Source organism: Laetiporus sulphureus (genome assembly GCF_001632365.1).
Source record: "Laetiporus sulphureus 93-53 unplaced genomic scaffold LAESUscaffold_34, whole genome shotgun sequence".
Lineage (NCBI taxonomy): Eukaryota > Fungi > Basidiomycota > Agaricomycetes > Polyporales > Laetiporaceae > Laetiporus > Laetiporus sulphureus.
The window spans coordinates 291181-312787 of NW_024468543.1; the positions used below are offsets into that span (position 1 = coordinate 291181).

General features: G+C 51.4%; 11 protein-coding genes across 11 annotated transcripts; 5 read left to right on the plus strand and 6 right to left on the minus strand.

Annotated features, from left to right (window-relative positions):
* The first annotated feature begins 731 nt into the window (after window positions 1-731).
* On the plus strand, window positions 732-1333 carry LAESUDRAFT_313638 (uncharacterized protein). Its single transcript, XM_040901971.1, has one exon. The coding sequence runs from the start codon at window positions 831-833 to the stop codon at window positions 1218-1220; it is 390 nt and encodes a 129-aa protein (XP_040761945.1). The 5' UTR covers window positions 732-830; the 3' UTR covers window positions 1221-1333.
* Window positions 1334-2322: 989 nt separating this feature from the next.
* On the plus strand, window positions 2323-4392 carry LAESUDRAFT_786109 (PLP-dependent transferase). The gene is made up of 3 exons (XM_040913884.1): window positions 2323-2816; window positions 2931-2996; window positions 3064-4392. The coding sequence occupies exons 1-3, from the start codon at window positions 2640-2642 to the stop codon at window positions 4270-4272; spliced, it is 1452 nt and encodes a 483-aa protein (XP_040761946.1). The 5' UTR covers window positions 2323-2639; the 3' UTR covers window positions 4273-4392.
* Window positions 4393-5411: 1019 nt separating this feature from the next.
* Window positions 5412-7657, plus strand: LAESUDRAFT_728445 (uncharacterized protein). The gene is made up of 7 exons (XM_040909439.1): window positions 5412-5646; window positions 5710-6087; window positions 6144-6387; window positions 6440-6721; window positions 6777-6992; window positions 7047-7509; window positions 7562-7657. Exons 1-6 carry the CDS (start codon window positions 5555-5557, stop codon window positions 7401-7403), a joined length of 1569 nt encoding a protein of 522 aa, XP_040761947.1. The 5' UTR covers window positions 5412-5554; the 3' UTR covers window positions 7404-7509; window positions 7562-7657.
* LAESUDRAFT_814251 (uncharacterized protein) lies at window positions 7410-8075 on the minus strand. Its single transcript, XM_040914562.1, has 3 exons — window positions 7993-8075; window positions 7783-7934; window positions 7410-7729 (listed from the first exon to the last, which is right to left on the minus strand). The coding sequence occupies exons 1-3, from the start codon at window positions 8061-8063 to the stop codon at window positions 7482-7484; spliced, it is 471 nt and encodes a 156-aa protein (XP_040761948.1). The 5' UTR covers window positions 8064-8075; the 3' UTR covers window positions 7410-7481.
* A 478-nt stretch (window positions 8076-8553) lies between these two features.
* On the minus strand, window positions 8554-10882 carry LAESUDRAFT_738006 (cytochrome P450; the record flags this gene model as incomplete). The annotated part of the gene is made up of 14 exons (XM_040910838.1): window positions 8554-8644; window positions 8703-8861; window positions 8933-9040; window positions 9089-9147; window positions 9208-9394; window positions 9446-9507; window positions 9559-9645; window positions 9919-10072; window positions 10127-10215; window positions 10275-10334; window positions 10400-10420; window positions 10515-10616; window positions 10672-10793; window positions 10846-10882. 14 exons carry the CDS (start codon window positions 10880-10882, stop codon window positions 8554-8556), a joined length of 1338 nt encoding a protein of 445 aa, XP_040761949.1.
* Window positions 10768-11149, minus strand: LAESUDRAFT_728448 (uncharacterized protein). The gene is made up of 2 exons (XM_040909440.1): window positions 10846-11149; window positions 10768-10793 (listed from the first exon to the last, which is right to left on the minus strand). The coding sequence occupies exon 1, from the start codon at window positions 11140-11142 to the stop codon at window positions 10876-10878; it is 267 nt and encodes an 88-aa protein (XP_040761950.1). The 5' UTR covers window positions 11143-11149; the 3' UTR covers window positions 10768-10793; window positions 10846-10875.
* Window positions 11150-11776: 627 nt separating this feature from the next.
* On the plus strand, window positions 11777-13023 carry LAESUDRAFT_728449 (NPD-domain-containing protein). Its single transcript, XM_040909441.1, has 4 exons — window positions 11777-11869; window positions 11929-12261; window positions 12317-12783; window positions 12837-13023. The coding sequence occupies exons 1-4, from the start codon at window positions 11797-11799 to the stop codon at window positions 12912-12914; spliced, it is 951 nt and encodes a 316-aa protein (XP_040761951.1). The 5' UTR covers window positions 11777-11796; the 3' UTR covers window positions 12915-13023.
* A 259-nt stretch (window positions 13024-13282) lies between these two features.
* On the minus strand, window positions 13283-14816 carry LAESUDRAFT_728451 (2-nitropropane dioxygenase). The gene is made up of 5 exons (XM_040909442.1): window positions 14689-14816; window positions 14538-14639; window positions 14147-14479; window positions 13612-14090; window positions 13283-13558 (listed from the first exon to the last, which is right to left on the minus strand). The coding sequence occupies exons 1-5, from the start codon at window positions 14726-14728 to the stop codon at window positions 13487-13489; spliced, it is 1026 nt and encodes a 341-aa protein (XP_040761952.1). The 5' UTR covers window positions 14729-14816; the 3' UTR covers window positions 13283-13486.
* A 425-nt stretch (window positions 14817-15241) lies between these two features.
* LAESUDRAFT_751277 (uncharacterized protein) lies at window positions 15242-16071 on the minus strand (the record flags this gene model as incomplete). The annotated part of the gene is made up of 4 exons (XM_040911657.1): window positions 16064-16071; window positions 15793-15973; window positions 15577-15748; window positions 15242-15460 (listed from the first exon to the last, which is right to left on the minus strand). Exons 2-4 carry the CDS (start codon window positions 15831-15833, stop codon window positions 15242-15244), a joined length of 432 nt encoding a protein of 143 aa, XP_040761953.1. The 5' UTR covers window positions 15834-15973; window positions 16064-16071.
* A 599-nt stretch (window positions 16072-16670) lies between these two features.
* LAESUDRAFT_761335 (uncharacterized protein) lies at window positions 16671-17720 on the minus strand (the record flags this gene model as incomplete). The annotated part of the gene is made up of 4 exons (XM_040912896.1): window positions 16671-17078; window positions 17130-17300; window positions 17356-17454; window positions 17535-17720. The coding sequence occupies 4 exons, from the start codon at window positions 17718-17720 to the stop codon at window positions 16671-16673; spliced, it is 864 nt and encodes a 287-aa protein (XP_040761954.1).
* A 2114-nt stretch (window positions 17721-19834) lies between these two features.
* On the plus strand, window positions 19835-21211 carry LAESUDRAFT_761336 (uncharacterized protein; the record flags this gene model as incomplete). Its single annotated transcript, XM_040912897.1, has 3 exons — window positions 19835-20321; window positions 20397-20851; window positions 20918-21211. The coding sequence occupies 3 exons, from the start codon at window positions 19835-19837 to the stop codon at window positions 21209-21211; spliced, it is 1236 nt and encodes a 411-aa protein (XP_040761955.1).
* Window positions 21212-21607: the final 396 nt, after the last annotated feature.

The following is a 21607-nucleotide window of genomic DNA, read 5'->3' on the forward strand; positions in this document are numbered from 1 at the left end:
GATCGTGGGGGGGTCCTATAAAACATCATATACAACTACAGTATCTCAGCAGAGAGTGTTAAATTGCTCACAGTGTAAATATGAGCGCCCAGTCGGTTATCGAGATCTCCGAGGCGATGCGCCCATACGAGAGTGTGACCACTGCCACACACGCGTTGGTAGTTGGTGTCCGCCACAACGTGTTCAACTCGCGTTATTTAGTTCCAGTGGCACTTCAACTTCCGACGTCACTTTAAAAGCCGTCGCGCCCCAGCCCTTCTGCTTAGTCTTAACCAGCTCGGCCACTCTTCGGCACCGCGCAGACTTTTGACTATAGCGTCTTCAGTGTCTGCCTCTGTTACTCGGGCTACTCGCCTGCCATTCGATTGCGCATACAGTTAAACCATGGCCACCTGTTCTATGGAGTGCGACGGGAACACCACGTTGGTGAATCCGGAAAACGATCACCGCAGGGTCGCGGCATCCCCAACCGAGTGGAGCGACGAGTCGGACTCATGGTTCGATGATGATGAGCAAGAATTCGACGCAGAGGCCTTTGCAAGCACCCAACATGAAACGTTCACGGACAGCGACTCCGTAAGTCAGCTCGTCAATCAATGTCCGTTTCATTCTGTGCACTCACCAATACATGATATAGGATTCCGATAACACGGACTATTGTCGCCTTTGGAGGTACATCAATCCAACTCGGCCTGCCAACTTCGAGGAAAGGATTTTGGACTGGAAGAGCCGGACTGATGAAGAAGGAAATTATGTGAGCAGGTGCTTTGTGGTAAGTTTCTGTAGCGGACATGCACTCTCAACTATTCTGACATTTCATATCCTCTTAGATGCGCCAAACAACGGTCTTCATGGACAGGTCCGGCAACCCCATGACGTACACGCACAACACGCATAATGTCCGGCTGATGATGCCCAAGCCGATCCCGCCACCGGAGTCGTCCCGCGTCTTACGGAAGGGACTGTGGGACTGTCATCTAGTGGATGGCCAAGTGGTTATCACACAGAAGACTTCACAAGAAGCCAGATCCTTGGAGTCTGGATACGTTGATGGAGGAAGTCTATCCAGAACCTCTCGCAAGGAGGTCTCCGAGACCAAACAAGTGTCTGAGACCAAACGGTTGAGGCGGATCCCTATCGGACCAAGACCTATGAAGAGGCAAGAAACTTTAGTGAGCCTATATGCTGATTTGAGTGTCCTGACCATGCTCACCGCATGATTTAACTCTTCCCTGCACATATCACCGGTCGCGACTCAGAGTATGTGCTCCAGCACATCTGCTACGCAGGAAGAATATAGCATGTCCGCCGTGGCCCACTTGAAGGAGGCATCGGAGCCTATGCGCAATAGTGCTGCCAATCTCCTTGGAATTCTTAACATCAAATGCCATCGCCGGCTGTCATTCACGAGCTGATCCATTTTCAGGCTGTTTGATGGTGATGAGATTACGTTGGAGGCAATGCGCGTGGTGATGAGTGTAAGGCGTCTGAATAGAGGTCATTTGAGTAGGATGAAGTAGTACTTTTTGTTTTCTCCACGAGGGACCTCGTGATGTTTGTGCGGGATGGTTGTACGTTGATCATCGTCATTCGGGAATCAATCCGGCAGATTAGAGTCTTCCACCGCTTGGATAATTTGGACAGCTTCAGCCGCGTTGATGAAGATGAAGTGTATGCAGTGAATCTGAGACAATCGATAAAGTAGCAGCCAACAAGTCGCCTCAGCACCGCGCGCGGCCCATGGGCATGGCAGGACCCCGAAAATCCACTGTGAGCTTCGATCCCTTCCCGGACCTCTTTTTGGTGTCCCTCGATAACCACCACCTTTTGGGTCGATCCTATGATATTTTGGATCATTTCCGGGTGATTTTGGAATAAACTGCACGGAAAACTGCGATTTTTCGCCCTCACTGTCAAAAATACTCAGAAAATGCATCCGGCATCACTCCGGCATCAACGCCCCTGTGACGGTAATGTGATGATCCTCTATTCAGTTTTCCACTCCCATCTTTTTGTGGAAGTCTCTGTAACTGTAATAGATTCCGCACTCTCGAGTCAGTCATAAAATCGTGGCCCCAAGTACTTTGAGCTTTCAAATTAGCCCGTGAAAACGACTCATGAACTAAGCCGTCCGGCGACTTATATACGGCGTCGTAGAGTAACGCGCAAATTTTGGGTGCGCATTATCAATACTTGCAGAATGCATCAAAGCAGCCGTCACATATTTCCCCTTCTCAGAACAAAGCATATGATGTATACTGTACATCGTTACATGCAGTATCCTGAGGTTCTACTAAGTATCTTCGGCGGGAGGTTTTTAGTGTCGACTACTTGCACTCATCTCCTTCAGATCAAAATCCCCCATCACTTCAAGCACTCTCTACACCACACCGAACGCTCACGAGTATTGGAAAGGTTCTTTTCCAGTTGCAGCCGTTTAATCACGAAAATTTGAGACAAACGTTGACATTCTCTTCCCCAAACTTCGAAGCTTCAGCGCTTAGCGCTCAGCTGTCAGATGCCAGTGGTCCTATCGGAAAGTTTAAGTTCATCATAAGTTCATCAGCCGTATGATGCACAGCATTGAACTTGTTCTGTCCTCGTCGAAGTAGCCTCGCCGAAGACACCTCACAAGCATTATGGCAGCCACAGTGGAAAATAAAGAGCTGACGATCGCTTCCTCGAGCCAAGCATCAAAAGAGCCGCAATTGTCGGCTTGCGGGGAGGCTCAAGCAGAGAAGGGGGAACTTATCGACACATTCAAGCTGATCATGAGGGACGCCTATGACGCGGAACGCAACCCAGAGGTAGCGACTGTGCTTTATCTTCTATCCCGAGCTATGCTAAATGTCTACACTGGGGATTTATCAATCTTGCAAGCTATTCTGCACTAACTTACTTACTATCTTCTGATTCGACTGTTCTCACAGGGTGTAGCCGAGAATACGCTGATGCAAGAAGAGCTACAGCAATATTTCCAGTGCAACCTCCGTTTGGTACCAAAGGCAAGTGTCTCGATGACTATCCGTTGTAGTTCACCGATGAACATACGCCAATGACTAGGACTTCACCTATGGAGATGCACTTTCCGGATCTGCACGCCTGCGCACCGCCCTCTCCAACCTCCTCAATTCTTACTTTAGCCCATTTCGACCCGTTAGCCCAGAGCACATCATCATAGGTGCCGGTGTCACCTCCGTGATCAGCCAAGTCGCTCGCGTTCTCGTTAATCCTGGGGATGGCGTCCTGATTGCAGCACCCTACTTCCAAGGCTTTGATTATGACCTGAGGCTCCAGAACGGTATAGTTCCCGTGGGTGTGCCCGTCCCCATGTCACAGATGTGCACTATGGAAGAGGTCGCGTGCCTCGAACGCGCGCTGCAAAGCAACAAAGCGACGGCAAACGCGACGCGAATCAAGGCCGTGATCCTCTGTAACCCACATAACCCCTTAGGCTGGTGCTACCCGCCCGACGTGCTCGAAGCCTACCTCCGTCTCTGCGAGACGCACAACTTGCACTTACCCTCGGACGAGATCTATGCACTCTCTGTCTTCTCGTCCTCGGACGTGCCCCAGCCGGTGCCCTTCACCTCTATCCTGTCGTTCGACCCCACGGCGCTCGGTGTCCACCCGGCGCGCGTGCATGTGTTATATGGGATGTCGAAGGACTTTGACGCAAACGGCTTCCGCGCGGGCGCGTTGATTACGCAAGCGAACGCGCGTCTCGTCCGCAGCCTCGCGTTGAGCGCGATGTATATGGCGGTTGGCTCGCCGACGGACGCGCTGTGGAGTGCGCTGCTGAACGACGCGACGTACCTCCCCGCGTTCCTAGCAGCCAACCGTACGCGGCTGCGCGAGGCGTACGAGTACACGGCAGCATGGCTCAGGTTTCACGGCGTGCCGTACATCCCGTCGAGTGCGGGCCACTTCTTGATGGCCGACATGCGCGGCGTGTTGACCGACCTCGATCGGTATGGTTCCATCTTGAGCATCACACAGGTGCAGAGCATGGAGGAGCGAGAGGACGCGCTGAACGCATATTTCATGAAGCACAAGGTCATCATCACACCGGGCACGACATACCATTTGCCGAAGAGCGAGGCGGGGTGGTTTCGCATTACGTTTGCGGTGAGGAGGGATCATGTGAACGTGGCGTTGAGGAGGATCGAACGCGCAATGGGGTGGAAGACGTGGCGTGGAGAAGGGCTCACTGGCCCAAAGGCAACGGCTGGCGAAGAAAGTCTGAATGGACGTGGCTCGGACCAGGCGTGAATTCGCTGAATCTGATGCACAGTAGGATGAGGAGGTTCAGAATGGAGAGGCGGATACTGGCAAATGCATGTAGAATACAGAGATCGACTGTATGTGAAAATCAACTGAGGAGAGCGGCATAAGTAGAGTGTCAATTGAGGTCATGTTCCGCCACTCGGTCCTCTGGGTCATAGCAGCCCATGGATAGTTATTACTCGTCATTTCCATCTGTTCATATCCCAAGCGATGAGTTTGGTAAATCTCTTCAGTAGTTCGAGCTTGACTGAAGGCCATTGTGTCGACTATCTTGTGTTATGAATCACCTGAATGACGATGAAAACCTTTCGCCTGCCGAAGGCTGCTATCAGCATAGAATTCCGCTCCTCTGAGGTTCCATCGGGTGGATCGTTCGGATAGAAGAGGAGGTAGTCCAAAGGGCACGCAGCGTCTTTATCACCACCAGTCTACTTGGTATTGTCAAGGGGGATTTGCAAGGCTCAATTTTGACGTGCACCTGCGGCCTGATCGCTGTCAAAAGTAGCACTGAGTGCAGACAGCATGTGATCACAGGATCACATAATGCAAAAATTCAGTTGAGACACGGATCGGAAGAAATGCCAGTGGGACAATTCCAAAGCAGGCATAAAGGCAAGAACAGAGAACTCGGTTCCAGTCTCCAGAAGGAAACAGATATGCCCAAGGGCAAGGGATCGACAGACCGAGACAAAGTCGTGTTGGATATCGGATTGAGTATGTACGTGACGAAACGTGGTGTTCGGACTACTAGGTCGTAGATAGTACATAGAGCCTGCGAATCGCGATTTCAGACAGATTTGAAGATAGCTGGTCCTCGAGATGTGCGTAATGATTTCTTCTGGTAATGGGGGACGATTTAAAGAATAGATACTTGGGAGTTGCGCAATTAATCTCACGTTGGTGTAGTCAGGAAAAAAAAACCTTGCTCTGGTCAAAAAAAATAGAAATGAAAGTTGAACAAAAGTATGTGGTCAAGATCGCTGAGCGCTCAAGCGCTCATCAATCGGCGACATATGAATATGTAAGGTTCTATTTGGTGACCATGTCACTGGTCCCCGGGGTCTCCTACGCATGGCTGCTTACCTTTGTCTCACGCTCGTTGACTCTGACTCTGACTCAATGTTCAAACGTTCAATATCAATGCTCAGGCCTCAGGTTTCGGTTCCGATGCGCGTGGTGGCAGTGTACACACACACTCTCTCAAATAGACTCCATCTCGTCTCACCTCAACTAGTTCATCTACATCTACTCCCATATAAACTTCAGCATGACTGCCTCCGATGCACTGTTTCATGAAGCAAGTCCAGGCGTTTTCACCAGAAAATGCATTGGGATGGAGGCCATGTCGTGCTTTGCATCGTAAGTGTACACTATCAACAACTCCTCGCTTGAATCCAAAATCTCACCCTCATTGGTGAACAGAGAGTTTGGCTGTAGCCACGTGGTCTCCTCCTGCAGTGTCAAACTCGCAAACGAAATCGCTCCCGAGGACTTGAAGAAAGCGATCCAATCCAGTATGATTCGTCTGCGCCATCTAGTTCCAGGAATCGCGGTCAAAGCATCGCCGACTCGTCCTCCGATGGGTGATTGGTCTCACGAATATCGAGTACCCGACACACTTGAAGATGTCTTCGCATGGGTCGAAGAAGTTGTCTTTGTGCACGAAAACGGAACATCGTTCCTCGATAACCACGAAAGGATCTTCCATGAAAGCTGGTGGAGGGCAACGGAGGGGAGATATAGTTACGAGCTTCACATAGTTCCAAACCTATCAGCGGGAAGTAACTCTTGGACATTCGTGTAAGGCCTCCTTCTTATTCTCGCTGTGTCAGTACATCTCACCAAGACATGCTTAGATTGTCAGCGCACCATAGCAATGCCGACGCTCGAAGCAAGTGGATGGTCTTCGACAAGGTATTCGAGTTCCTTTGCGATGAGCTCGACCATGTCGCACCACCGCTTTCATCTTTCGAATGGGGGAAGGAAGTGAGCAGACTCCCGACGGCCGGCCAGATGGTCTGGTCTGTCTATGACACTGGCAAGCCTGAACCTCTCCCTATTGTCGATCCGTCCACTGCTCCGGTGGCACCAGAGAATGTTGTGAGCCTTGCTCGTTGATTATGATTGCACACTTATCTCATTGTGAACTCAGATACCTTGGTCATACCCAGTGCGGGTGAGCAACGACAACCCTCATGGAACCGACATCACCAGCGCGGTCAGACTCACTCCCGAAGAAACGGTCAGATTCCACGGCGCATGCAAAGCTCATGGGAAAACAGTGACCATGGTCGTAACTGCACTTCAGACTCTCGCGGATCTTGAGGCTTCTCTGCATATCGCTGGCAAAGTTGGACCTGAGCGTTTCAAGAAGGTGTGGTCTGGATACAATACCGCGACACATTTCCCACTCAGTAGTCTTTCAATCGATATGGTGAGTCCTGCATGCGCTTATAACGCTATCATTCTTACACCCACTTTTCCGTAAGCGGCAACGCATGCCGGAAGCCTACAGAAAATTTGGATTGGATCAGACTACGCCTCTGATGGCTATGGACGTAGTCGCACTCTTATTCGCTTTCGAGCCCTACCGCAAACTTGTCAAAGCAGATGAAGCAAGTCTTACCGCCTCCCGCAACGCGGATAAATCGCTCTTCTGGGACGAGCTCGTCCCAAGCGTGGAGGAAGTGTGGAAATCACAGGACGTAAGTAGACATTACATTATTCGATCCTTTCGTCTGATGCTTACTACAAACTAGATCTCCATCGAGGCATACAGGACGCGTGCAGCCACTTTCACTGCCATGGCAAACAATCCAGACCTCGAGCTCGACTTTCACGGCTCCATTGCACCAGCATGCACCTCAATTGGCGATATGACCCGCCTAGGCTACCTAGAAGCCTTTCGTCCAGCGTCAGGACACAAGACGCTCATCGTAGAGGACTTGACCACAACTGCGCACTCGGGCTCGCCCGGCGCGGTCATGAATGTCGTCCAATATGACAACGAGTTGCGGCTCAAGCTGGTCCGTGGCAGCAAGTTTACGACGCAGGAGGACTTAGATCTGCAAGGGAGAGTTTTGAAGGAGTGGATTCAACTCATGACTCGATCATGAATGTCTGTCAATACCCTCGACGTCGTATGGGATAAGCCATCTCACGACTCTTTCATGGAAATAAATGACTGGATTTGACTAAAATGACGATGATTTCTGCTGTACCGTGAGCTTCTCCACCTCCCGCTCCTTCTCCTCTTGCGTCATCTCCTCTGCAGGATTCTCCCTCTCCGTCTGCAGCGTCCCTGTGATTGGGTTTGTTGCAGGACCAGAAGATGAGGATGGTTGTGAGGAAGAGGTCGTGGGAGGGGCAGCGAGCATATTGTGGTTGTAGAGGTTGAAGCCGGCGGCATTGCCGTAGCCAATTAGGGCACTGAGCTCTTGAGCTGTGAACATATGTCAGAGGGAGAGGGGAGAGATAATGGAGGGGAAGACGAACCATTAGAGTTGCACGCGAGAAAGAGCAGCTCGCCGATGGCCTCTTTCAAAGTGGAATGATGCATGCAGGCCATAAGCCGGATGCTTCGTCCCAATATATCTGCATGACTTTCCAGAGCGGTTGAACGATCACTAGTGGATGCATTACGATCACTAGTGGATGCATTTTCAGTGAACAGAAGTTCGTTTTCAGACGAGAAAAATAATTCACAAGTCAGGAGGAAGGACATGCGCCTTGAATGCCTCTCTACAGGCTTTGTTCGCCTTGCACACCTTTGTCATCAACAGCACCCTGCGATTTGGGATGTATGTTCATCAGAAACAGAAGTGTACTGATATGAAGAATTACTAATGCCTTTTTTTGATCGGTTCCTACCCCAAAAACAAGGGGCTTGCCGACTTCGAGTCATCGTTTAACGTTTAACGGCAGCGAGGCCTGCTGTGGAGGACGTCTTCTGAATGTCATAAAAATGTCATCGCTACAACGTTCGATAATCGGACGGACATGGCTATGACACAGTGCTCGTTATGGCGAAATGCACGATGTGGCGCAGGCCGCAGGATCGCGGCCAAATGGAATACAAGTAAAAGATGACTTCGTAATGCTGCAGAAGGTTGTAGGCGATTGGCGCTCCTGAAGACGAGCCTGGAGCCCCCACGTATATAGCTTATCTACATGATTGCTACTGAGAAAGTTGCTACGAAGAGCCGGGGATGGTCAACTCAAATGAGTTGTGAAGCCCGCATCACATTCAAGAATAACTACGATGGCTCACAAATCGTCGTTCTCCGTGATGCGTGCGAGTAGCTGTGTGCGAGCCGGAAATCTTGAAGTAAGAGAGACCTCAAAAGGAAGCGCTCTCCTATAGCATCCCATCATCAGCGCTCATCGCACGGATTGCAGAATAACAGAATACCCACAAAAGGCCGACTGGAGCGAAACCTGTCTCCCTGTCAGAATTGATCGGGATTGGTTTACCTGTCTCCGGACTTATAGCTGGTCTTACATCCACGGCCCATACGATCGTAGCGAACGTGAGAAATAAAGTCGTCTCAGCGACGCGTCGTCCCGGACAGACTCTACAGGGATCATTCAAGTTCAACTTGAGCTGCTACGCTACCGGCTACATCTGAGAATAGAACGACCTCACCTGTCGCCAAAACCAAATGCGTGGAACGGCAAGTTGGGATCATCCAAATACCGCTGAGGGTTGTAGGTTTCAGGCTGCTCAAATACCTTTGGATCCATTTGCATTGACCTGTTTCAACTTAGTGTTGAGATTACGGTGAAACATGGTGCGGCCGACCAGATATTCGGTATGACCATAGATCCGCCCGGAATGAAGTATCCCTTGTACTCGTCGTCCTGATGCGCATCACAACAGATCAGCTTATGGAAGTCAATTTCGGTTGAGAGCCAACTGACTTGAATTGATGCATGGGGTATTGCAGTTGGTCCCGTAGGTCTCCAGCGCAGGACCTCACGAACCATCGCTCTGATGTAGGGCAGCTTATCCTCATCGTCGTAAGTGGGGCAACAGTCGTTACCGACCACATTGTCGACTTCAGCCTGTGCGCGTGCGAGAACGTCAGGGTTTAAAGCCAGCGCCATGCTAAAATATGCTCGTAAGGTGATTAGGACGGACACTGAAAGTAAGCTTTACATGAAACTTTGCGTTGCGATAGATTGCGTATCAGATCCTGCTAGGTAGAATGATCCAAGGGCCTACGAAAAAACGAAATCAGCACAAACAAGATATCCTTTTATATAGCTTACCCAGTATTGCTCCCTGTAATCAGCTTCGACTTCAGATTGGCTCTGCAACAACCTCGCCGCTATGCTGGCCGCGGGTTTGCCTCCTTCCTACTGTCGCAATCTGGGGCCGGAGGGGCGCGCATGTGGCAATGGGCAGCGCCGCCACCGGTATATTTGTATATATGTACGCAGGTACTATATAGCGGGGAGTGCTGGGAGACGGGGTCTCCAGCGTTTTGCCTCAGAGTTACCACGACGCGCGGGCGACTCGGTCACTCGTCGACGCCCTCGGACAGCGGCCAGCGGCGATTTTCTACACCTACACCGTACAAAGGAGACATTTGAACACACATTCAGCGATTATAATAAGAAACAACGCACGAAGTTGCGTTTAGCTTCATCCATGAGAGACCTGTATGTCCTTTCCGCCAAGTCATAGTAACTAGCCGCCACCACCTTGTACGGAACACCAGGTATATACCGAAGCCAAGGTAAGAAATCCACATAGTTCTGGCCCCCGTCGATCACATTAATCCTGCAAAAATCACTCGGATAAGCAGTTGTTTCTGCAGACTGCCATTGTACTTACAAATCGTTATTGAGCTTAATGACATCCTTCACGGCGTCCTCAGCGCTTTCATTGCTTTTCAACGGCTTATCATATACTGCAGTCATGAGCTGCCGTCGCACAGTAAGCGTCGCCAAAACGCAACAATGTAAGGTGGTTGCACACGTACGATTGAAGCAACTGCGCGTTCAACGAAGGACACCCACTGCTTGGGTTCATCCAGCATACACTGCATGCATGCGAACTCGTCAGTATGTTACAAGATCGGCAAAGGGACAGCACACATACGCGCACCAGACGATGAACTTCAGCTGTCTAAATTGGATTGAAGTACTTTCTGACGGCCTTGATTGATGCAATGCGTTCACACATAAGCAGTAACCGATGTCCAGATTGAAAAGAACTTTACCGCTAGGCGCAGTTCCGTCGTCACCAGCTTGCGGGCCCTGAAAAACCGGTCGTTGGCATGAATGAAAGGCATCATCATGTCGTCCTGCATAGCTTTGGATGCCTAAAAATAGAATTAGCCCCTTGAGCGAGTCTATGGTAAGGAAAAGCATACTTGCCATTATAAAATTTGGTCTTCCCGAATAGTTCTTGTGCCGGGATTCCAAAAGATCTTTGGCGACCTCGGACGAGCTGATTATGATGACAGACTTGCCGAACAATCTTATGTGAACCAGAGGACCTATTGAAGTATTGAGCGCGTCAGTCGATCAAAGAATGGGCTTGTTCAATACCATACTCATTAGCCCATCGATCGATGACGGTCACCATGTTTTTGCCCAGCATTTGATGCGCATTTCCAATAAGGGCAAGCCAGGTGGTCCAGGAGGTAACGGAATGCCTTTTGAGCTGCGATTACCCATGCGCAATTCGAAGAGCACATAACAAATGATAGGGAGAACAATCGATGCTGCGAGGACTCGTGTGGTGTCTGCCATAGCATCTCGTTGGAACGGCATTTTAGTACTGGTGCGTAGTGACTGGAAGAACTCGCCAGGAGCCTCGGGCCTGGATTTATGGAAGTCATTCATGTCACAGCTACAACGTATGGACGCCGTGACTGATGAAGTTTTTGACGTACCAGTGAGAGAGTTTTGATACGCATGGGAGACTCAGTGGTGATGGTGCCACCCGCGCAAACCAACTCCGAGTCGAGCGCCTAGATGTTCTGTTGTTCTTTACCGTCGGGCATGTCGGCTCCTCAAGGATTCACCGAGACCACATGCCATCGCCAAAACGTTAGCGCATGCTCTGCTGCACTTGCTTCTGATCTGATGTGTTCTTGTGATCGTAAGGTCAAGATACGTTGGTGCCCTAAGGTAAGGCCTGAAATCGCGTTGCCGCCTCCTGAGATGGAATCAACTCCCAGCTCGATTTCTCCCAGAATAACAGAAGCCTGAAACGACCCTGGATCCAGCTCTGTTCAGCATATATTGCAGGGGAGCGCAAACAATCCCTTATCGTTTCGCGGGCCCATAAACCCAACTACATCGACCGTCGAATTGCATCTTTGCACCACTGTGGCGTTAGCTGCTTTTCCGTATACACAACACGATGACCCGAGTAAACACTGAGCTGACTAGATTGTTCAGTGGGTATCATTTCTTACATACCTCTGTCGCTGTGCAGGCCGTCTTAACCGTGTAATCTGCGCAGACATCGTGAGTCCGATCGTGTCGGCACCGATGGCATACGCTACGACACCCGCCCTGGTATCTGCAGTTATTGAAGGCGGAGGCCTGGGATTTCTGGGCGCAGGTGGCCTTCAAAATCATTGTTACAAGCTTGAGCCTATTCCTCACGAAATCTATGTACAGGCAATGAGCCCGCGTACAAGATAGCAGATGCCCTCGAGGAAGCTCGTGCGGCCGTCAGTAAAGACAAGCAGCACCTCGTAGGTGTCGGCTTCGTCGGGTGGGTTCTGGACATGTTCAATAGCGAGGCGGATCCCCGTCTGGCAACGGTTCTCGACAAGGCGCCTGCGGCCGTTTGGTTCGCCTACGGTCAGGATCTCGGTAAATATGTCAAGCAAGTCCGCGAACACGACGCCACTCGTGACCACAAGACCATCGTGTTCGTCACCGTCAACACCGTCGAGGAAGCTGAGCGCGCCACAGTCGAGTGGAAGGCCGACGTGCTCGTCGCGCAAGGCAAGTATGCATCGCAGTCTCTGTTGCACCCCTCCTGCTGACCAACGATCCTCAGGTGCGGAAGCTGGTGGACGGGGAAGCATCTACTCTCCGCCTACGGAGGAGTTCCTTCGGCTAGTCCTCGAGGTGATACCCAGTGGCCCTCCCGTCCTCGTGGCAGGCGGCATCAACACGGGGGTGCAGATCGCGGCACTCCTGGAGAGGGGCGCAGCAGGCGTCGTCCTTGGGACCCGATTCCTCTTCACGAATGAGTGCATGTTCCCAGATGAGATGAAGAAGACGCTCATCGAGGCCGGCGCTGACTCGACCTCGAGAAGTCCTGCGTACGATCTTGCATTCCCGCCCAACGTCTGGCCAAAGGGAATCGAAGCCCGTTGCATCACCAATGGAATCATGGCTGATTTTGAGGAGGGCCTGCGCACCGAAGACAGGAAAGCGAATATGGCAAGCGGAAAGGAGGAATATCTTCTGGTCTATGCTGGCACGGGTGTACAAGACCTGAACAAGATCGAGAGCACGGCAGTAAGTGACGTCTATCTTGTAGTCTTTATGTCCTCATTGGTGTCCTCCGTTAGGATGTGATGCAGAGCCTTCACAGCGAAACTAATGCGGCGCTGAAGAATCGTGCTCCTCAGCTGCTTGCACAATCTTGAAGCTATGAGAGGAGCAGGTTTTATACGTGACTGACTTTACTTATGTCATGGATGGGAGACGTGGGAGGTCTTTAGCCACGCGTATCTACTTTGCAACAAATTGTACACAACCTATGGTTTCGTGAAAGTGATACACTTGACAATGACTATAGCGGGCGCAAGATAGCTCCGTTTGCACATCCGGGCGCCGCAAGATTGCCACTTCCACGGCTTGCCGTCACAGCAGACACATCGCTCATGCGCAGGGCATTGCTAAGGAGGGCGCAATAGGCGAGCGAGTGTGTAGACAGCAGAGATCGAGTTACCGGCCAAGAAATGGCGGACAATCATTGAGTTGGCTGTAAGCTGACGTGACGTGACATTTGTGTCACAACTGCCTCAATCGCTATTTCTGCTTTGAACTTAACACCGCTCCAAGTTCATCGCTGTAGTTCGAATGGCGTGGGAGTGCTTGCCAATTCTACCTGGAAAGACCGTCGAACTGTGAACTGAATACATGCAACCATCCGACACAGAACAGATAGCGAGTGAGATATTAGTACAACGGGATTTCACTACAGCCGCTTCGCATTTCACAACAGCAGCTCAGGAGCCGAGGCCTTCAGAGCGACGACAGTCTCATTATGAAGGCTCTTCATCACATCCTGTACAAGGATATCAGTCACCACGCATCTACTATCAAAGGTCAGCGCCTTACCGCCGTGCTCTCGATCTTATTCAAGTCCTTGACTCCGGTGCCGGCCCACACCAGGAGGTACTCCTCCTTGCCACTCAACAAGTGTGCCTTCTTGTCCGCTTGACTGAGTCCATTCTCATAATCGGCCACAACGCCGTTCGAGACGCAACGGGCCTCGATACCCCTGGGCCAGGCGTTCGAAGGGTGCAAAAGGTCGAACGCAAGGTCGAACGCAGGGTTCCGGGTGGTTGAACCAGGGCCCGCCTCGACGAGCACCTTCTTCATCTCATCTGTGAACATGCACTCGTTCGTGAAGAGGAAGCGAGTCCCGAGAACGACCCCTGCTGCACCCTTTGCTAGGAGCGACGCGATCTGCGTCCCCGTGCTGATACCGCCTGCCGCAAGGATAGGAGGGCCGCTGGGGATGGCCTCGAGGACCAGCCGGAGCAACTCTTCCGTGGGTGGAGAACTGATGCTTGCATGTCCTCCAGCTTCCTCGCCTGTGAGTCGTTGTTTAAGAGGGCTGGAATGCGAAAAGGCGATGGAGCACACTTGCCTTGTGCAACGATCACGTCGGCCTTCCACCTGTTTGCAGCGCGTACCGCTTCCTCAACAGTGTTGACGGTGATGAATACGAGGGTTTTGTGGTCGTGATCGGCGTCGTGCGCGCGAACCTGGGCGACATATTTACCGAGATTGTGGCCGAAGGCAAACCAGACGGCAGCAGGTTCCTTGTCGAGAACCGTGATCAGACGAGGATCCGCCTCGGTGTTGAACTTGTCCAGAACCCATCCGAGGAAACCAACGCCGACAAGGTGTTGCTTGTCCTTACTGAGGGCGGCACGTGCCTGGTCAAGGGCTTCTGCTATCTTATGGGTGGGCTCCAACCCTGCAGTGTGGACGGTGAGACTACGATATGACTGCGTAAGGGTCAGGAACGTATCTACCTGCAGCGAGAAATCCGAGCCCTCCGCCATCGATGACAGATGCAACCAAAGCAGGAGTTGTGGCGAAAGCCATGGGAGCCGACACAATCGGGCTCGTGATATCTACAAATGGGTGAGAGGCTCGTCTTTTTCCTAATCGAACAGGACTCACTAAATAGCTTGGTTAACTGGGTGGAGATTGGGGTCGTCATGTTGAGGAGATGGAGGAAGAGCTAAGAATGAGCAAGCTTGCGGATGGGCAAGCATGGCGGCTATATGGAGGTGGGAGGAGTAATCAAGTCGCACCCAGGTCCTGCGGTGCACCCAGACTGTACGCTAAGCGCCCCTTTGAGCACCCAAATGTAATGGTCACATTGATGGGCGGTCACGCCTTGACTTAATCTTCCTTCTATTCACTATGTGCGTCCGCCGATATCACGGGACAGACTGCTTTCTTTAGTGTCAGCGGATACTAGCAGATCACACAACCAATCTTCGCGTGAAACACACTCATATTCACAACATTTAGGCTAGGGACGGCGCATACATAGAAGAGCACATCTCCGCTATTTGCTGTCATTGTCTCGTTTTACATGCTGGCTCGTGGTTCGTTACGACTCGCCCCTATGCGATCTTATTCTGAGCGACCATCCTATCTGGCGTTCCTCGCTTTTGCTGCACTTTGAATCTGCTGCGTGCGCTTCAACGCTTTCTGTAGCTTCTGCTCATGAATCGTCGCTATCTCCTCTTTTTGTTCTGGGACCCACGTCTCCGCCTGAAAAGTTCTGGCGTGGGGGTGACGAAGCTGGCAGAGAGGGTATAGGGTCGTGCTTATAGATAGCAGCGGTAAGGCTTGAACCCATGATTGGGATATCCACGTTGCTGATCGTTACGTTGCGGCGCGCGGCAGGATTCCCGACGTCCTCGACGCCCGGACTTTCCAGCTGGTTGTGAGGATAGTCAAATCCTCTTTTGAATCAGCTGTTCTGATGTCCACGTCCTGTATAACTGGTAAGCGTGCCAGCGTAAGTCGATGATCCCCCATCCGCACTTCACTCACCGTAATCATGGATGAAGCCGATTCCTGAAATGTGTTTCCTGAGCTGTCGGGTCCGCCCTGAGATGCGCCATCGGTTGCAGTGCGGAGGTCAGCAGGAAGCTTGTGGCCTTTATTTTCTCCCAGAGGACGCACGGGTACGCCATAGAACCAGGCCCATATCTGGAGGAGGTAGCTGAACCAACGTCGTTCTCCCAAAATGATCCGTGATCAGCTCACCAGTCGTCTATGCACACAATCTCCCCCTTCCCCCTCCCCATTGGCACAGTCTGCCGGACAGTGCCCGCTGTTGTCGCTTCGATGTGATCTCCTCAATTGTTAGTGGCATCCGGGCGGCAGGCGTTGTATGCGACCCTGCAAGGTCGAATCCGCTTCAGTGGTGTAGGATCTTTTGGAGGCGGTAAGCACGCAGGATGTTACGGACTGACGTATATCTCGCTAACGTACTGCTTGATCCCTTTCGGCCGTAATTTCCTGTGTACTTATGCAGCCGGTGCCGCTATAATCATACGTTTATGATACGCTACCCGGGCGCGGAGTGTCCGGTTGCTCGACGCGCAGTGGGCGCTGCGCCTCTTTGTGTGTGCTTGAATGCGTGTTCTTGTCTTTTTCCAGGGAGTGGCCATCGTAACAAGGCCTAGATGACGAGTGTGGCGCGTCTCTGCAGCTGGACAATGAGACGAGGGCCGATCAACACAGGACGTCAGTCAGTGCACCATACATCGGCAGCAGATTCATGCACTAACTGGTCTCCTGCGTCCTCTGCAGGCAGTTGATGAAAGTCGCGATAAGAAGGAGGACGTGCCTCGAGAGGGCGAAAGCACGACCACGTTGGCCTCGGGCGCCAAAGTAACCGTGTCCGGTTTAGGATATTGAGTGGCATCCACTCACGGAGTCTCAATGTTCGTGCGGTGTGTTCTTATTGTCAGACAACATGGGCTTGAATACGACGGTATGTTCTATATATCATAGCGGGGCAATATCACTAAGTACGTCTTGAAACAACTTCTGCGAATTCTAGGACCTTTCTGACATATCTACGCCATCCTCCTTGCACCCCCTCTATCTTCCGATATGCAATCCCTCTTGTTCAATGCTTACAGCATTCCGCAACCGGGGAGGATGTCCCCACGCGCATCCTTTATATCTCTCTCTGCAATCCTATCCTGGATGTCCTCCAACCGTACCAAGGACTCCATGGCTTCTTCCAATGCCTCAAAATCCATTCCGTCGAGCATAGCATGAGCAACCGTTGGACCCTGGAGGAGAGACGTCAAGGACTGTCCAGAGGGAATAGCCAAGTTGGGATAGCCGGCTTCCCCGCGGTTGTCGAATTGCTGATTGATCCCCCTTCTCATTGAGAAACCGGAGGAAGACGAGGACAAGGAGAACCAAGAGCCAGAATCTCGTGGAAAGTTGCCTCGACCGGAGTTGTGCATCCCCTCGCGATACTCGCGCTGCCACTCGGCAGACCATGGGTCGTAGGAGTCGATGCCTACCCGGCTCTACGAGCGTTGGTCAAAGATCGCTTTCGTCGCAGATACTGCGTCGCTCACCGACACAAATTCAATTGCAGCATTCTGCGCTCGCGCGTCCTCTTCCATCCAGCTCATTCCGTCATCATTGTTCTCGTAAAGATTAAATGTTTCTGTGATTTCCTGTTCTCTCTGTAGCCGGCGCATGAGATCAACCGGGGCAAGGGCCATCCTAAAGAGCTCTTCGTGGACCTGCGCATTATGTGAGTATATAAAGCAAACGGCTTCCAAAGACAAAGTGACTTACCGTGCAATGGAGAGATGCTCGGTTGTCCTTGTGAGGAAGGATGTATTGCCAGTCTGCATCATCGCCCCCGGACTCGTCAGAGTTGGTGACGGAGGACAGCTGTGGCAGCGGGTCGGATAGTCCAGACATCGTATGGTGAGTGCATAAGTTAACACGGTTTGGATGGAAGGCTGACTTACCGAGTGGTCATCCGTCCCGCTCGTTTTAACTTTTGTACTCTGCAGAGTAACGGTCCTATAGATGAAGGGAGTGGCCTGATGACCACGCAGAGCTTCCGACAGCTTAGATCGGGGCTTTACGATAATGATGTACGGTAACCTCTTCGTGATTGCATTGCGTGCTCTCTTCAGAAAACCGAACGTCATTGTTGACAAGTGGACGCGAAGATCGAGAAACGAAGATAAAGGACAAGGGACAGGTAAAGCAGTGGCCACGTCGATGCGATGCGTAGTGAATCTCAGTGAGCTGTTGTACGTGGTGCAGGATCTGTCGCGCAGGTGCGTGGCTCGTTGCTCTTGTCGCGGTGAGAAGGCAAGTGGTTAGAGGGTGGCCAAAGCGGTCATAGCTGCTATTTATGTAGGTGCTTTTTACAAGCGCCTGCCACCGAGTATCGAGCCACAGTCGCAGATTCTGCGCCACTGAGTGGCCGCGCTGAATCATCTGGCTTACATACCTATCTGCCTCGTATCTGCCCTTCTTCGATGCACTCTGATTTCGCGCATACACAAGAACTAAGGATAATGGTCTTCGGATGTATCAGCTGTTTTCTCTGCGCGCGTCGTCTAATGAATAGGTTGCTATAACGTTCATAAAGACTGTTGACAAATGCTGTTGATTCGTTGCCTGCATCTTCCTTCTAAACATGTGTTTCTTGCACGCTCTCTCAGGCTGGCCCTTGTGCAGCTCACGCTGGTTTGGTCCACAATTCCAAGGAATACGATTTGATTTTCTGTGGCAGAGATGTATATGGCTATGGCCGAAGCGGATGTGGCCCTGGGTGTCCCACGTTTCGGGTCACCTCAGCATGTTTAGCTAAAGTAAATCCCAGAGTGAACTTTCTATCCTCGCATATATATCGCTCGCGCTCAGCCACCGCCGCGTCGCGTCGTAGCATCACATCACATGATCGTGTTTGTGCCCACCCAGTGTCTGTTATCTTGGACTCGTCGGAATCGGGGCAGTGTTGACAGAGCACTACTCGATCACCAACATGTCCAAGTTTGCAAGCTTCAACTTATATGCAATTCGAGACAGATTAGCTATTTATTAGTGTGCATGTCGCCACAAACAGTGCTGCGATATCGGTGGTCTGGGGAATTGTGCATTATATTCTGTGTCGGCGAAATACGGTTCCCACCTCTCCGGGTTCTGGAAACGATCAGAATGAATCGTTCAATCATTATCCTCCGTGCATAATGAACTTCAAGCATATATCCAACGCCGCCGAGCTTTAATACTAGGCCCGATCGTGGTACAATGCATCTAAATACTGTGACCTCATGGTGCATGTAAAGCATATTCTGATAGACGGGGTTATCCAATAGGCCACACCACCACGGTGCCACTGCACCAGTGGCCCTCGTACCCCGAGCGTCGGCCAGCGCGCGTTTCGTGTTTGCCGAGTCCGTCATGACTCTGAGGTTTTGATTGGGACATCCCACGAATATTGCGCTATCCTGTATCTCCGTCTTCTCTGCTGCCTGTGTCAGTTCGCTTCGAACGTTTTTGTGATAACAAAGCGACTCATCGCGTCAACGCCTTCCAAAGTATGGGGTAAAATGCATACATCAAGCAACATTTAGCGATACAGAGACAAGATACTCAGTTCTTGTCGTTTGCACTAGTATCCCTCACTACAGATTTAACTTCTGCATCTTTCCAATTTTGTTTCAGTACCGGTATATTCAATCCAGATACGCTGCGTACACTTCTCGAGCTGGCACCTCTTTCCAAATATATTCAGTGCGCTACCTGTGCAACTATAACATGCAAATACGCTTGGATATATGTGGCCAACGTAGAATGCAACGAAATGGAGCGATGGATTGGACGGGAAGGTCGATGCAGGAATCGTCCCATCGAATGAGTTGCGTAAGCCCTCATATTTTCCCCATTCTAGGTCACTAACATCATTCCAATTTTTGATTTTTAGAATAAGCCGCTTGTGCACACATTCCGAACACAGCCTGCAGAGGCAGCTCCTCCGCGCTCAATGCGTGCCACAGGCGCGTGGATGCTGGCACACTCATCACGAGATCGCGTCGTGGCTCGTGCGAATTTAGTACCTGGCGTTGCATCTTTGTGCCAATCTACGTCTACCTCTTGCCCAACCTGTTCAGCTCCAAATTTCTTCTGCCTCTCCTCTCTCCTCATGCTGCTCACACTTAACGATGATGTGGTACAAGCATTAATGTCGTACTTGACGCCGTTGGCCGCACGGCAATTCGCCATGACCTGTCATGCGGCATATACAATCGCGATGCCTCGACGTCTGCAGAATATCACCCTCAACTACAGAGAGGACACGTTGAGCTTCTGTTCTTTTATTTTCTCCGACGGACCCCGCCGAGCAACGTGCATCAGGAGCCTCAAGTTCAGCGGCACATCCCTCGCTATGAGCGATCGCATAGGTGTGGGGAAGCTCGTGTCCGACGCGTCCCTCGCTTATAAGCTCGCAAGGGTGATAGCTCTCGCAACGGGTCTGAGATCCGTGCGCTTTGACAACACGTTTATCCCATCACTTGGGGCCGTCTTCGATTCCTCGCCTGCGCTGGCGGATGCTCTCGCAGGAACCACCAGTCTCCGAGAAGTACAGTTCTACGTCAAAGATGGTGGATGCCTCACCTTGCTTGCTCGGATGAAGAACCGCCTACATTCTGTAACTGTTCTCTTTCATAGACCCAAAGGGGTCGTTGCCCAGATGCGGGCCCTCCTTCAACCTGAAACCCACGATGCGATTATCCGAGGTTGTCCATCTTTCCTTCATAATTTCACCGACTCTCTGACCAGACTATCATTCGTTTCATGTGCCGGCCTAATAGAAAGATACGGACCCGGCATCACCTGGCCTGCCGTACAGGATTTGACTGTGTCGGGGACCATCAAAAGTCTTTCGACACTTTCCCATGCGTTCCCTAATGTGCGGAGCGTTGATGCAGTCGATCTGAGGCCCGAGGGCACTGCGGGAGGCAATCTTTTACACACTGTGAACGGCAGTCCTGTGGGCACTGCAGATGACTGGACCCAATTGGACGTAGTGACCTTGGATCGTCCCATCTCATTGCTTCACCCAGTCCGTCACCTCAATCTAACTCGCGTTTACGTGGATAACACCAAGGGTTGGTCTGCCACCGCGACGTTGATCAGCTGTGCATCTCCCGTCATTATTTCTCTCGCAGTATTCACCACACGCTTCCTCGAATGGATCGCGAAATTCGCCACATGCTGCCGCTATATGCGCATCTACTCAGAGAATGTCCGCTTGTATGATTGGATCGTGCGTAGATGCTCCTGACAACAGATCGTTAGAACACAGGCTGATACATCTACTCTTGTATCACAGGATCGCTTCGCCCCTCTTCTCTCATCGGTGCCGCTGCATGCGATCCTTCTGATCGCCTGGGGCCACCGGCTTGACGATCGATCATCTTTGGTGAAGCAAGCGAGACTGATTGCGGCTTGTATCCCTTCGCTAGTGTACATCAATATCGCTCCAATGCAAAGCATCGAGGGGCGCATGGACTGGTACTATCGGGTTGAATCCCGTGCGCACGAGGATGGACCACAAATCATTCTTCTCCCACATGACAAAGGCGACATACTTAAGCAGATTCTCCTTGAGACTGCTCGGGGTTGATCTCGGTACTGATCTCAACCATTTCTGCATTTTGATTAAGAACAAGGTGCGACTGTCATCAATGCTATTGGGCGGCTTCCTCTTGTGGCCGCCTCCTCCTCAAGACGCCGACGACGCACCCCACCGTCCAATCGTGCACAAACACTTATAGGCAAAATCTCTTCATCTATGTCTATCAAATTCAAGATCAAAAAAAAACAGACATCCACAGTTGTCTGAGAAGAGGCGAGCTGGAATCTGAGTACCCCTTCAACCTAGACACTGCAGCTTTCAAGCAGCCGTTTCGTACCCTCGCACTTTGCCCTTTTCGACGATTCATACAGGACACCGAATGCTATATTCCCGTATCACTGTCCGCAACGACATAGCCGTGATCTGGAACATGCATCAGAGCAA